Source organism: Neolamprologus multifasciatus, chromosome 7 (assembly GCF_963576455.1).
Source record: "Neolamprologus multifasciatus chromosome 7, fNeoMul1.2, whole genome shotgun sequence".
NCBI lineage: Eukaryota > Metazoa > Chordata > Actinopteri > Cichliformes > Cichlidae > Neolamprologus > Neolamprologus multifasciatus.
In genome coordinates, this window is record NC_140445.1 from 17,916,368 (window position 1) to 17,930,953 (window position 14,586).

The 14,586-nt window shown below is 41.9% G+C and overlaps 1 protein-coding gene and 1 long non-coding RNA gene across 5 annotated transcripts in view; one reads left to right on the plus strand and one right to left on the minus strand.

Annotated features, from left to right (window-relative positions):
• Nucleotides 1-210: 210 nt before the first annotated feature.
• Nucleotides 211-8,611, plus strand: LOC146514065 (uncharacterized). Its single transcript, XR_014874878.1, has 2 exons — nt 211-320; nt 6,115-8,611. It is a non-coding gene; the product is annotated as an uncharacterized LOC146514065 (long non-coding RNA).
• Nucleotides 8,612-8,745: 134 nt separating this feature from the next.
• Nucleotides 8,746-14,586, minus strand: part of ntng2b (netrin g2b) — a 72,373-nt gene continuing 66,532 nt past the window's right edge. For all 4 annotated transcript variants that reach the window (XM_085164892.1, XM_085164891.1, XM_085164893.1 and 1 more), the window contains 3 exons: nt 14,055-14,222; nt 10,414-10,548; nt 8,746-9,280 (listed from right to left, as the gene is read on the minus strand). In XM_085164892.1, the coding sequence (XP_085021018.1) occupies nt 9,057-9,280; nt 10,414-10,548; nt 14,055-14,222 (527 nt within the window). In that variant the 3' untranslated portion in view covers nt 8,746-9,056. The remainder of the gene's footprint in view (nt 9,281-10,413; nt 10,549-14,054; nt 14,223-14,586) is intronic.

The following is a 14,586-nucleotide window of genomic DNA, read 5'->3' on the forward strand; positions in this document are numbered from 1 at the left end:
GCTTACAGAACACCCCTGCTACTAACTTATGACAGTGCTGTAGATTATGATTTATTACCTTAGATTAAAGTGTACACAAAGCAATGTATTAAAAATTAGCTCAAACGTAATCATCTATAGCCATAATAATAACCCAAATAACACTGATGAGGAATGTTTTTCTGGAGAATGAGAACTTTTACATTTGATATTTAAAGTTTGCTTGTAATACACAGGAGTCATGTGTTTTCGTAGTGTAGTGTTGCTACTTTTACTAAGGGAACAGTTCTTGAAAAGTCCTCCACCATTGCTCATTGTCATCTAATGGTAAATATTTGATGGTAAGCAATTCAATTCAATTCAATTCAATTTTATTTATATAGCGCCAAATCACAACAAATGTCGCCTCAAGGCGCTTCATAGATACAGAGAAAAGCCCAACAATCATATGACCCCCTATGAGCAAGCACTTTGGCGACAGTGGGAAGGAAAAACTCCCTTTTAACAGGAAGAAACCTCCGGCAGAACCAGGCTCAGGGAGGGGCGGCCATCTGCTGCGACCGGTTGGGGTGAGAGAAGGAAGACAGGATAAAAGACATGCTGTGGAAGAGAGACAGAGATTAATAACAGATACGATTCAATACAGAGAGGTCTGTTAACACATAGTGAGTGAGAAAGGTGACTGGAAAGGAAAAACTCAATGCATCATGGGAATCCCCCGGCAGCCTACATCTATTGCAGCATAACTAAGGGAGGATTCAGGGTCACCTGGTCCAGCCCTAACTATATGCTTTAGCAAAAAGGAAAGTTTTAAGCCTAATCTTAAAAGTAGAGATAGTGTCTGTCTCCCGAATCCAAACTGGAAGCTGGTTCCACAGAAGAGGGGCCTGAAAACTGAAGGCTCTCCCTCCCATTCTACTTTTAAATACTCTAGGAACAACAAGTAGGCCTGCAGAGCGAGAGCGAAGTGCTCTAATAGGGTGATATGGTACTACAAGGTCATTAAGATAAGATGGGGCCTGATTATTTAAGACCTTGTATGTGAGGAGCAGGATTTTGAATTCAATTCTGGATTTAACAGGAAGCCAATGAAGGGAAGCCAAAACAGGAGAAATATGCTCTCTCTTTCTAGTCCCTGTCAGTACTCTTGCTGCAGCATTTTGGATTAACTGAAGGCTTTTCAGTGAGTTTTTTGGACATCCTGATAATAATGAATTGCAGTAGTCCAGCCTGGAAGTAATAAATGCATGAACTAGTTTTTCAGCGTCACTCTGAGACAGGATATTTCTAATTTTAGAGATGTTGCGCAAATGGAAGAACGCAGTCTTACATATTTGTTTAATATGTGCGTTGAAGGACATATCCTGGTCAAAAATGACTCCAAGGTTCCTCACAGTGTTACTGGAGGCCAAGGTAATGCCATCCAGAGTAAGAATCTGGTTAGATACCATATTTCTAAGCTTTTCAGCGCCGAGTACAATGACCTCAGTTTTATCTGAGTTAAGAAGCAGAAAGTTAGTGGCCATCCAAGTCTTTATGTCTTTAAGACATTCCTGCAGTTTAACTAATTGGTGTGTGTTATCTGGCTTCATGGACAGATAGAGCTGGGTGTCATCTGCATAGCAGTGAAAATGTATGCTATGTCTTCTAATGATGCTGCCTAGGGGAAGCATGTATAATGTAAACAGAATTGGTCCTAGCACTGAACCCTGTGGAACTCCATAATTAACCTCAGTGTGTGAAGAGGACTCTCCATTTACATGCACAAATTGGAGTCTATTAGATAGATATGATACAAACCACTGCAGTGCAATACCTGTAATACCTACAGCATGTTCTAATCGCTCTAATAGGATATTATGGTCAACAGTATCGAATGCTGCACTAAGGTCAAGAAGGACAAGCACAGAGATGAGTCCACTGTCAGAGGCCATAAGAAGATCATTTGTAACCTTCACTAAAGCTGTTTCTGTGCTGTGATGAACTCTGAAACCTGACTGAAACTCTTCAAATAAACCATTCCTCTGCAGATGATCTGTTAGCTGTTTGACAACTACTCTTTCAAGGATTTTTGATATGAAAGGAAGGTTGGAGATTGGCCTATAATTAGCTAAGACTGCTGGGTCTAGAGATGACTTTTTGAGTAAAGGTTTAACTGCAGCCACCTTGAAGGCCTGTGGTACATAGCCGATTATTAGAGATAGGTTGATCATATATAAGATTGAAGAATTAATCAATGGCAGGACTTCTTTGAGCAGTTTTGTAGGAATGGGGTCTAAAAGACACGTTGATGGTTTGGAGGAAGTAATTATTGAAGTTAACTCAGAAAGATCGATTGGAGAAAAAGAGTCTAACTTAACATCAATGAAACTAAGAGTAGCTGTAGATAATATTACATCTGTGGGATGATTATTGGTAATTTTTTCTCTAATGATAAAAATTTTATTTGTGAAGAAGTTCATGAAGTCATCACTAGTTAACGTTAAAGGGATGGTTGGCTCAAAAGAGCTCTGACTTTTTGTCAGCCTGGCTACAGTGCTGAAGAGAAACCTGGGGTTGTTCTTATTTTCTTCAATCAGTGATGAGTAGTAAGCTGTTCTGGCTTTGCGGAGGGCTTTCTTATAAAGCAACAAACTATTTCTCCAGGCTAAATGATGATCCTCTAAATTTGTGACACGCCATTTCCTCTCCAGATTACGAGTCATCTGCTTTAGGGTACGTGTTTGAGAATTATACCACGGGGTCAGGTACTTCTGATTAGAGACCTTAGTTTTCACTGGAGCTACAGTATCCAGAGTCGTACGTAGTGAGGAGGTGAAATTGTTAACAAGATAATCGACCTCTGTTGGGGTAGCGTTCAGATAGCTGCTCTGCTCTGTGTTGGTACAGGGCATTGACGATGATAACAGTGGCTGGATTATATTCTTAAACTTAGTTACAGCGCTTTCAGAAAGACATCTACTTTGATAAAGTCCACTCTCCACTGCTGCGTAATCAATTATTGTAAATGTAAATGTTATCAAGAAATGATCAGACAGGAGAGGGTTTTCAGGAAACACTGTTAAATGTTCAGTTTCTATGCCATATGTTAAAACAAGATCTAGAGTGTGATTAAAGTGGTGGGTGGGTTCTTTTACATTTTGAGAGAAACCAATTGAGTCTAACAACAGATTAAATGCCATGTTGAGGCTGTCATTTTTAGCATCAACATGGATGTTAAAATCACCCACAATAATTATTTTATCTGAGCTCAGAACTAAATTAGATATAAAGTCTGAGAAATCAGACAGAAACTCTGTGTAAGGCCCAGGTGGACGATAGATGATAACAAGTAAGACTGGTTTCTGAGTTTCACAGCTGGGGTGGACGAGGCTAAGCATCAGGCTTTCAAATGAATTAAAAGTCTGTCTTGGTCTTTCATTAATTAATAGACTGGTGTGAAAAATTGCTGCCACACCGCCCCCTCGACCTGTGCTTCGAGATTTCTGGTAGTTAGAATGACTCGGGGGTAGGGATGGGTATCGTTTAGGTTTTATCCGATACCGGTGCCAAACCGGTACTTTTCAAACGGTGCCGGTGCTTAAACGGTGCTCAAACCGGTGCTTAAAGAATGGAAAACACAAAAGTGGTCCAAAAACCTCTCATGTTCAGCTGTTTTTTTGTAAAAAGATAACAATGTTAGCCTTTTCTGCAGCTATGGGGCATATATGGTATCATTCTTGGCTGGAAGCAGTGCTTAAACAATGGAAAAAAACACAAACTTTGTCCAAAAACCTCTCATGTTTAACTGTTTTCCACTTTTTCTTTGGTCATTTTAGCCTTTTTGGCCAGGGTGAAGGGAGTATCTGCCATCAAACAAGAAGACAGCTGCATGTAGCTATGATGGTGTTTGCTGTTCACCTTACATGCATTAATGTAATAACGTGGTTAGCCTACTCAACGTAAATTACACACGAACAACATTAAGCTACTCACGCAGAGAAGAACGGCTGCTGCTGCCATCATCATCCGTCATCATTTCTGCTACACTGGCAGGGCTAGGGGCCAGGACTCTCCTCTTCGGGTTTTTGGGGGATGTTGCTAATTCCGGGTCCGATAACAGGCAACCCACAAGCAGTAGATGTGCTCGGTGTGAGGTCTCGCAGCAAGCTATCAAATACGGCGCATTTCTCGGCTTTAAAAAAAAACACTATGCGTCGCCAGGTGTTTCATCAGATTTGAGGTGTTACCTCCTTTGACAGTATCACAGTATCACCTTAAAGCACTTGTTGCAGGCTGCTGAGTTTGCATCTTTTGCTGTGAAGTACAGCCAGACTTTTGACCGCTTCGCCTTGGACATTTTTAATTTGTAGCTCTGCTCTAAAAGAACGTACGTACCTGGACCCGCCTACTATTCTCGGAAACTTAAAATGATTGGCTAGAATCTAAAGTGTATCATTCCATACCAGTTGGTGGCGGTAATGCACCTTTCAGTTGTTTGCCAACCGCCAATACAAATGTAAGGAAGAAGAAAGTGTAACACAGCTCAGGAAAAAAAGCACCGAAATAAAGCACCGAAATGTGCGCTGCTTTTCGGTCTGGTTACTACCGTTTATGTCAGAACCGGTGCCATCATGGCACCGGATACCGGCACCCATCCCTACTCGGGGGTGTTGATTCATTTAAACTAACATAATCATCCTGCTGCAACCAGGTTTCTGTAAGGCAGAGTAAATCAATTTGTTGATCAATTATTAAGTCATGTACTAACAGAGACTTGGAGGAGAGAGACCTAATATTTAATAATCCACATTTCACTGTTTTACTCTTTGGTTCAGATGTGGATACTGTATTGTTCTTTCTTTGTAAATGTTTAAGTTGTTTGTTGCTGGTTTTTAGTTTGTTTTTTGTCTTTCTGGAAGCAGACACAGTCTCTATGGAGATGGGTTTTTGGGGGGGTAGCAGGAGGAGAGAAGCTGCAGAGAGGCGTGTAAGACTGCAACTCTGCTTCCTGGTCCCAACTCTGGATAGTCATGTTTTGAGGGGTTTAATAAATTTGTCCATATTTCTAGAAATGAGAGCTGCTCCATCCAAAGTGGGATGGATGCCGTCTCTCCTAACAAGACCAGGTTTCCTCCAGAAGGTTTGCCAATTATCTATGAAGCCCACATCATTTCTGGGACACCACTCAGACAGCCAGCAATTTAAGGAGAACATGCGGCTAAACATGTCACTCCTGGTCTGATTGGGGAGGGGACCAGAGAAAACTACAGAGTCCGACATTGTTTTGGCAAAGTTGCACACCGATTCAATATTGATTTTAGTGACCTCCGATTGGCGTAACCGGGTGTCATTACTGCCGACGTGAATTATGATTTTATTGAATTTACGTTTACCCTTAGCCAGCAGTTTTAAATTTCCTTCAATGTCGCCTGCTCTGGCCCCTGGAAGACAATTGACTATGGTTGCCGGTGTCTCTAGCTTCACATGTCTGAGAACAGAATCACCAATTACCAGAGTTTGACCCCCAGCGGGTGTGTCACCGAGTGGGGAAAAACGGTTAGACACATGAACGGGTTGGTGGTGTACCTGGGGCTTCTGTTTAGGACTACGCTTCCTCCTCACCGTTACCCAGCCATCTTTCCCCAGCTGCTTGGGGTCTGCCGGGGAACAGCTAGCGGGGCCTACGCTATCTTCGGCTGCACCAGCTACAGGGGCCTGGCTAGCTAAGGGTGAGAGCAGGGTGCAAAGCCGAGTCTCCAGATCAGTAATCCTGGCCTCCAGAGCTGCAAATATGCTACATTTGTTACAGATATCATTACTGCTAAAGGAGGCCGAGGAGTAACTAAACATCTGACACAATGAGCAAGAAAGTGCAGAAGGGACAGGTGAAGTAGTCATGGTGCTAACGGGTCGGCTACGAGCTAAGCTAGCAAAACAGTACAGAGACAGTGAGTGAATACTTTGGCTATAAATTAGGTAGTGAGTACATAGAAAGTGTGCTTCGGATGCAGCACGTGAAGATTATACTGTGAAAAAAGAATGTATTTAAAAGTTGTTAATTAAACTGCTAAGCAAATAAGCTACTCAGAAACACCACTGTGTTTGAGCAGGAACAGGAAGCGATACTATACCACAGAGCGAGCGAACACCAAGTGGTGCATGGAGGTAATAACCTTTTTCAGCCAGGCCAGGAAGGAGTGCAAAAAATACTCAAAACTGTCAGACATATAAAAGACTAGAAGTCATTTATCACATAATCATAAATCTGGATGTTTTGATCTGGTACAGTTTGTCTCATTAGTGTGTTAAATGTGTGTAGTCAGGGGATGTTTTCTCTCATTAGCTCTCTACAAAAGTCACTGCATGGAACTTATATATATAGTAAATGTGTGTGTGTGTGTGTTTTTTAAAATTTCCTGTAAACCAATTAAACCATTAAAACCATCTGGTAAAACTGTGTATTTCCCCTTCAGCCATAACAGCGCTGGCCGGGTGGGATATGGGTACAGGAGCTCTGGGGAAGTCTGGCACCAGGACATTGGCAGTGGATCCTTCGTGTCCTGTGGGATACAAGTGAAGCCTCGATGGATTAATCTTTTACCAGCACATCCCACGGATACTTGATTGGAATGGGAAGTTGGCAATGCGTTGATGAGAGTGCTTCTACTGTGGGAGCCCACAGCAACAACCTTTTGGTGGGTGGTCAGAAACAGAAATGCCACAAGCCAGTGTGTCCCAACATAACATTGTGTTGCAACCAGATGATCAGTATTATTCAATGTCGTGGCCTATATATTATTTTACAATGGCTTGCTATTTCCTTGCGCTTCAAACGTGCCTAATAAGCCAACCTAACTACCTTCTCTCTGTAACCTTTCTGTGTATTTTCAGTATGAAGCTGATATCAATATTCTTAATAAATCAAATCTGCTTATTTCCAAAATGTAAAAGTATTTCTTTAATTTAAAATACCGTGCGCTGTCTTTACAGTCCTGAACTTCACAAAGTAACTTAGTAAGGTCATGCACTTCTTTGTCGTTTCAAATCACAGACCCTATTATCAACCAGACTTAATCACGTTTTCCTTGTTCACAAGGTGGATATTTGTACTGCGTCTAGTACACTCAGTCAATAATGCATTTTCTTCTCAGCATGACTATTACCTGCTCTTTGATCCACAATGAAACGTGGGCTTACATCATTTCTCAGTGTTCTACATTCATAAACTATTCCTTCCCAAGTCTCAGTTCTTGACACCGTTCAGGCTCTGAGGGGATGAGCCCTACACACAGAATAGCTAATACAGCTACCAGCAGCTCAGACAGAGGGGAGTAATACCAGAATCCCCGTCTTGTCATTTCTCACAGGCTTAGTCCCGCTTTCATCTTTGATGTACACTGTATCCTAATGTAATGCAGCATTCATGTATCTTGATCCACTTTTGTACTTCGACTGACTCAGCAATGGGATAAGTGTAATTAAACTGTAGTTTTGCATAAAATAGAGGCTTTAAAGACATTTTTGCATGAACGTCTCGTAGCCTTGAATGTAGAGAAGAGTGAAAGATCTGGCGTCAGGGTCAGTCCCTTGGTCACTTAGGGCTGATGTGAATCACCGTGTTTATACTGTGGAAAAGATTTTTAATTAGCCCCTTATTTTCACTGCATCTGCAAGTGGCATTTCCAGATATAAAAACTCGTTTGCAACTTTTTATCAGAATAAAATAATTTATATTCTCTTGACAGGAAACAGTTCTTTGTGATTGTCAGACAGACTGTCGGCGAATAAATCGGAATAATCCGTTCGCAGTAATAAGCATTCAACACTATGTCCAAAGAGAATAAAATAGATAAAATGAATGACTTGCAACGATGCCTTTTTTCTTTCTTTCTTTTTTTTTTTGGTAACACCCACTCTCCGCCTGCTACCCCCCCCCTGAAAAAGAAGATGATTAATAGCAAGTAACTGTGGACACCAAATGAATGAAAAAAAGTACAATCAAGAAGGCAAATTAACAGTCATATTTACTGCAAGGTTTAGACTCAGTGTAATAAAATGCTCTTTTTGGAATAGATGTAAATGTATTTCTTTTTTTTATAATTTATTGTAACTCCAAACAAAAATAATTTCTACAAAAAATATTCAAATAATGTCATATAATATCGATACGTGGTTCATATCTTTTCTCTCTCTTTTAGACTTCTGATTAGTTAAATTCTTCTTCCTGAATACTGTGTGAAGATTAAATCTCGCTAAGTGTGGCAACAATCACTCATTCCTATAACAACCATAATAGTGACTAATGTATTATAATTCATAACCCCCTGGATATTATATAATATGTATAATCTCAGCAACTGCTAGTGGGCACATTAGATACAATGACTGAAGATATATATATTTTTTTTAGAAAAAAAATGCAGCAGGAATAGAATAAATGTAAAATCAAGTCTCAGATTAAGAGAAAAAAATGAAACCTGGTTAATATACTACGTAGGCCTCAGCAATAGGATCAAACAAGCGCCTCTCCGCTCGACCCTTGTCGACATGCCTTGTCCTCACTCTGAGCCCGACCGCACGCTCTCGACGTCAGTTGCAAGTGAGATCCGCAAGTCAACCGAGAAAGAGAAGAAATTTAAAAAAAGAAAAGTCTTGTGATTACAACAGCCATTCCCTTTGATGTGAAACAGTGGTGATTAAGTTTTTGTCTATGCTTTTTGGTTTGATGCACATTGCTCCAGCTTAGGAATAAAGGGAACAGTGGTTGGTATGATTTTTCTTTCCCCCCCCCTGCATCTTTTTTCTGTGAGGTTGCTCATATTTATTCTCTGTTTGTCCTTCGCACACCTGAGTGTACACCCAGTGCCATTACAGTCCTGTGAAGTGCGCATGTGTGTTTGAAACGGGAACGGGAGTCGAGTAGTGATCAGTGAGCGTGTGCGCTTTTAAGAGTGCTGCAGTGTTGGGTCCATTACAGGGATGACCCATTCCCATTTTGGGTCACCCGTCTCCTCACAAATACGCTGATATACACATGTTTTAGGTGTGAGGCAGGGGGGTGGGTGGAGTTGGGGGGTGGGGAGGATTTTCGTGGCTCAATGGGGTGTTAATGTGGCCAGCAGGTAGGTTAGCAGAGTGCCGAGCAGCAGGGTGGCCGTGGAAGGGTGCGGCAAAGAAGCGCCGTTGCAGTCCTTGCCCGCCTCACAGCGCGAATGTTGGCACAGTACCCCCTTGAACTCTGGAGGACAGATGCACTTCAGGTTCTGGTAGCACGTTCCTCCGTTCTGGCACAGGAGCATCTCCTCGTCACAAACGTTAGCTGCAGAAAGGAAAAGAAAGGCGAGAATAGAAAGTGCAGCATAGGGAGGAAGTGGCGTAGAGGATGGAGGGTGAAGGATTTGCAGAGGTAAGGTGAACGGGAGAGACGAGTCGTGAATAAAGAGCGTGCGGTGAAGTGACAGAATGACAGGCGGTAAAAGGATAGTGGGGGAGTAAAGAGCACAAAGACGAAGGAAAGATGTACGGCAAAGAGGGAGACAGGTGGGGGATGATAGAAGGGGCAATGTTAGACAAAACATGATAGGAAACAGAAACGGGGAGGAGGAGAGGAATCCAGGGCAGAAAGAACAAAGTAGGAAAGAAAGAGCAGGAAGGAAAGAGCCAAGATAAATTCTCCAGTCTTTGCCTTGGGGAATACAACAGGTAACACCTGCCTTTTTTTTTTTTTTTTTCGTTATTGCAGCCCTTTTCTTTGACTGTTTTTCTTGAGCATGCACTTCTCAGGGTGAGGTCAGAATCACTGTATCAAATCCAGCAGAAAATACACAACATGTGTTTTATTTGTTCAGAGTCTTTTGGAAGAATGAGCATCGTTGGGAACATAGGTACTTGAGTAACTGTACCACATAACATACTTGACCTAAAAATGTTCTGAGGGGAAACGGGATCCAGCTTTCGTGACAAGAAGTAATTACATGTGCTAACATTTTTTTACTACACCAAAGATAATTGGCTCTGTTGCCTGGGAGTATCTGGAGTAAGATGTCACGGCTAAAACAAACTGCACGGCCTTTTAGTGCAGCATGTTCCATATTGCAATAAAAAACTCACAGACAGATGCATTTGTTTTCGTGTGTGTGTGTGTGTGTGTGTGTGCGCGCGCGCGTGTGTGGGTAGTTGGGTCTACTTGAGACTGAGGCCAATGCCTCAATGGTAGATGGCAAAAGGAATGCGTTTCCCCATAATAGGGTTAAGGTGCGACAGGGTCATCAATTAAATAAGAGGCTGATGTCACTAATGAGCTACGTGATCTATTCCTCTGTGAGAACGGACAACATCCAGAGCTGCACGAGCTAAATGGATGGTGCACTTGCAAAGGCCCTGGAAAGACTGCAACGTTTCCTCAACTCGAAATATTTTTAAACCACCAAAAGTCAGTATCCCCATACTCACGGTAACAGCCTTGCTTCCAGTAGTATCCTGGCAGACAGTCGTCACATTTGGCCCCCGTGGCCCCGTCTTTACACTGACAGAAACCTGTGCCATTACACCGGTCATGAACAGAGCCCATCTGGTTGCAGTTACACTCTGAAAGAAGAGAAGGGTGGAGAAGAAGAACAGAATGAGTTAGGTATAAATGCTGTCCTCTTTTCATTTTTTTCCCTGTTTTTTGGGTGGGGGCGGGGTTAATCTAGACTTGAAATGAGTTTGGCTCAAAATCTACACATTTGTATTCAGACCACTGAGTTGTGTTTGATGTTCAACATCTTCAGAGCTCTGGTTCTGTGCGTGTGAGGTGGAGTTTCTCTAAAGGCGTCCAAGCGTTCAAGACATTCAGGGCTGAATTTGAGGGAATTTTTCAGCCTGCAGTGTATCACCTTGTTGAAAATTCAGTGTAGTTTTTCTTTACTTTCTTTTTTCATGCAAAACTCCATGACTATGTGATCAACGTAGTCCTGTCTGGGCTACCAAACTGTTATGATTTCAAAGGCATCTCACAGGTAACATTTATTCTAAAACAGCAGAGCACAAATTTTCAAGGTCTAGAAGTTATAGAGTTTTTCGAGTATAGAAGGAAAAAACAGAGTTTGTACAATTCCAATGAGACTAAATGTCAACATTTGGTACAACTGCCTTTATTCTCTAAATAGCCTGAGCTTTCTCAGGCAGCTTTCCTGTACTTTCTTAGTAGTAGTCTTCAGGAATAGTTCTACAGGCTTCTTGAAGGACATTCAAAGCTCTTCTTTGGATGTTCGCTGTACTTTTTTTGTGTTCATAATTCCAGTGATTTTGACAAGACCCCCAACATCACTGGCTGAACAGCAGCCTCAAACCAGGACAGGTCCTCCACTGTGTTTCGCAGGTTGCTGTAGACACTCACTGTTACACCTCTCTTCTCTCCTCTCAATGGTTCTTGTGTAATTACGCATGCCTCAGCTTTTTCTCCCTGTTTCTCTTCCTTAAGAATGGTTTCTTAACAGCTTCCACTGAGACCATTTCTGATGAGGCTTCATTGAACAGTAGATGGATGAACTGAGGGGCCAGATGTAGCTCTCAGGTCCTGCGTCAGGTCTTTACTGGATCCCCCCCCCCCCCCCCCCCACACACACACACACTTCTTAGAGACAAGATTTTCAGATATTGTTCATCTGTTATAGATAGTTTTTTTAGGCCTGGCACTTCTACTTCTAGCCTCCACTTGTCCAGTTTCCTCAATTTTTTTAAAGACACACTGCATACCATGCTGAAAAATGCCAAGTGTTCATCTATTTGCATAGGTGACTTTTTAAATGCTCGATTGGGTGAGAAAACCTGGAGTACTAGTGCTGAAGACAACTTTAAGAAATACAAGAATGTCTGGCTCCTTGAAAGCAAAATATCAAGAACTGAAGGATGGCACAAGACCCTTGCAGGTAAGCATTTTTCAACAACTTTAGAAGCCTTCTTAAAGTGTGAGTTTTTAACGCGGGGAGCACGGTAGTGTGGTGGTTAGCACCTCATAGCTAAAAGGTCCTGGGTTCGAATCTACAGGCCACAGCTGTGATCCAACTTCCTCCCATAGTTCAAAGACATGCACATTAGGTTAACTGGTAATTGTAAATTGCCTATAGCTGTTGTGTCCCTCTGTGGGATAGACTGGCAATCTGTCCAGGGTGTAGCCCACCTCTTGCCCTATGACAGCTGGGCTCCAGTCCAGTTATGACCCTGAATTAGATGAACCAAAGAAGATGGATGGATCCCAGTGCCATTATCAGGTAGTTTTTAAATTGGGTTACAAACTGCCTGTGCTGGAGAAACAGCTGCAAAGTCACAAAAATACTCCATATATACAGTGTGCTGTGAAGTCTCCCCTGCCTGCTGTAGTTTGGTTAAAACACTCTCAGTTCATTTGTCTATTTAGTGCATTTCACTTGAGCTGATGTGAGAGCTGTCAGTCAGTGCACAGGCGCCCTATATTAATATGTATAGACTAAACATAATACAATTTTTTCTTAATAAATTGCTTTATTTCTACTAGTTACTAGGATTCCAAATATCCATATATCCTTGAATAATATTGAGATCAGTGACAGCTGGCAGCAGATAAAAGGTTCAAAAGCTGCAGAGCTGCGTATTTAGGATACATTTGTCAGTGAGTTGATGATGAACTGATGATTCTATCATAATTTGATGTAAGCCAATAGCTTGTCTTTTGAGAAAACCCGAGATCGCCTTTAGTAATTTATTATAAAATTTAGCATTAAAAATTAATAGAAGTGGGAAAAAGTCTGAGATTAAGACAACCACAGCGCTGTGGTTGGCATTCCTGTGTTTGTGGGTCATGTGCATCAGTATTGGTTGACGTATGGGAGCTTTTATCTGTGAATGTGTGTGGGGAGACTGAGTGCAAACACATTTGTGTTTTACAGTGTTTGGCTTCTTGCTCTAGAGATGCTAGTTTGAACTGATTTCTGTTGCCACACTTGGTGTGCCAGTGTGCTGGCAGATAAGCTAATGGGACCTTATTTGTGCTGACTCCAAGGCCTGGCCCTGTGTGTGCCCTGACCGCAGTGAGTTTACCCTCCAACCCCCTGCAGTCCACCTAGAGATGGATCCAAATCAACACCAGATTTTCCGCTCCACAGCTATGCAAACAGAGTGACCTCTTATCAGGACGTGCCCTTAATGTGACTGACTTTAAAACAAACACACATTATCCTGCATATCACTGCAAATAACAATACAAAACTATTCTTTTTTTACACTACACTTATAAAATAATCCTACAGTTTCTGTTCTTCATTGTTTTGGCTTTGCATGGTAGAAGAGAAGACATGATATGAGTTTAAAGAGTTGGCTTCTAGCTTAAAGGATGCCTGAGGGTGTTCGCATTAGTACTGGCTGAACAGTGTCTGACTTCTTTTATTCAAACTGTAGTCCACCAAGCTTTAAGATAGTAGCGAAAAAGCCCTTAGAAACTCACAAAGCTTTGATTTCCAAGCAATAAAAACTTCTTGAGTGGCCACATCAGTCACCTGTGTATACTCTTCCACTTACTTAAGACCGCACTGAAAGGCAAGAAAGCCCTGAAACAAGCAGAGATTTCATCACAAGTAGTCGTATCATCCTTTGCTTTGTTTGTTCCTATCAATTAGAGTGGCTTCAAGATTTTGTTAGAACTGTATGTTCCCTGCAGTTTGAGAATAAGTGTCTAAAACAAGGCTATATCTTCACTTTTTCTCTGATATGGATGTAAACGCACACGGCTTGAATCTGACAGCACTATAATCCCATAATTATCGTGCCCTATCTAAATTCAAAGCAAACATAGGCAAATATGTTTTATAAAAGTGCCGCTGAAAAAATATTTGCATTAAACACTACGCATTAAAATTTGCTGCTACACCACCAAGTGTTGGTAACTTTGTTTTTAACTTAAGATGCATCATCTTGTTGTTTGAAAATTTAAAAGCAGCTAATGGATCTTCTTACCTGTTTCACTGTCAGTCACACACACACACACACACACACATACATCCACTGCTGTCATACTGATGCGCTCAAGATCCCCAACCCCTCTTCCACATATTCTTCCCGTTTCCCAGCAGACTCACCGATGCAGACGTTCTCATCATCCAGTTCGGCAGAGGCGTTGCGGTAGAATCCCAGTCTGCAGTGTTGGCAGTTCTGGCCCCTGGTGTTGTGCTTGCAGCTGACGCATGTGACGATGTTCAGGTAGTCGATGTAGCTGCAGCGATTGGAGTGGCCGTAGCACTCGCAGTCTGAAAGAAAAAGTGGCGGATTTCAAATTTCTTCTCAGGTGTAGGAAAAAAAAAGATTCATGAATGAAATGGGATAGGAGGGTGGGGGGTGTTGCAGTCTTGGAGGTGTTTTTGGGTGACACAAGGAAATGATAAATGAGCTGAGCTTATATAAAATGTCTGAAAGTTTTACTTTTAGATGTCAGTGGAGAAACAAATGATGCCATGTGTGTTTTATGGCTTCCCTTTCTCACTCTATATTGGTTCAATAAAGACAGACCACTCCCTCTCCATTACTACACTCACAGGTTTGCTGAGTCTGCTTCACTGCGCTGCACTGATTACTGATGGGAATTGCACTATCCTGGCTATGGGTGTGTGTGTG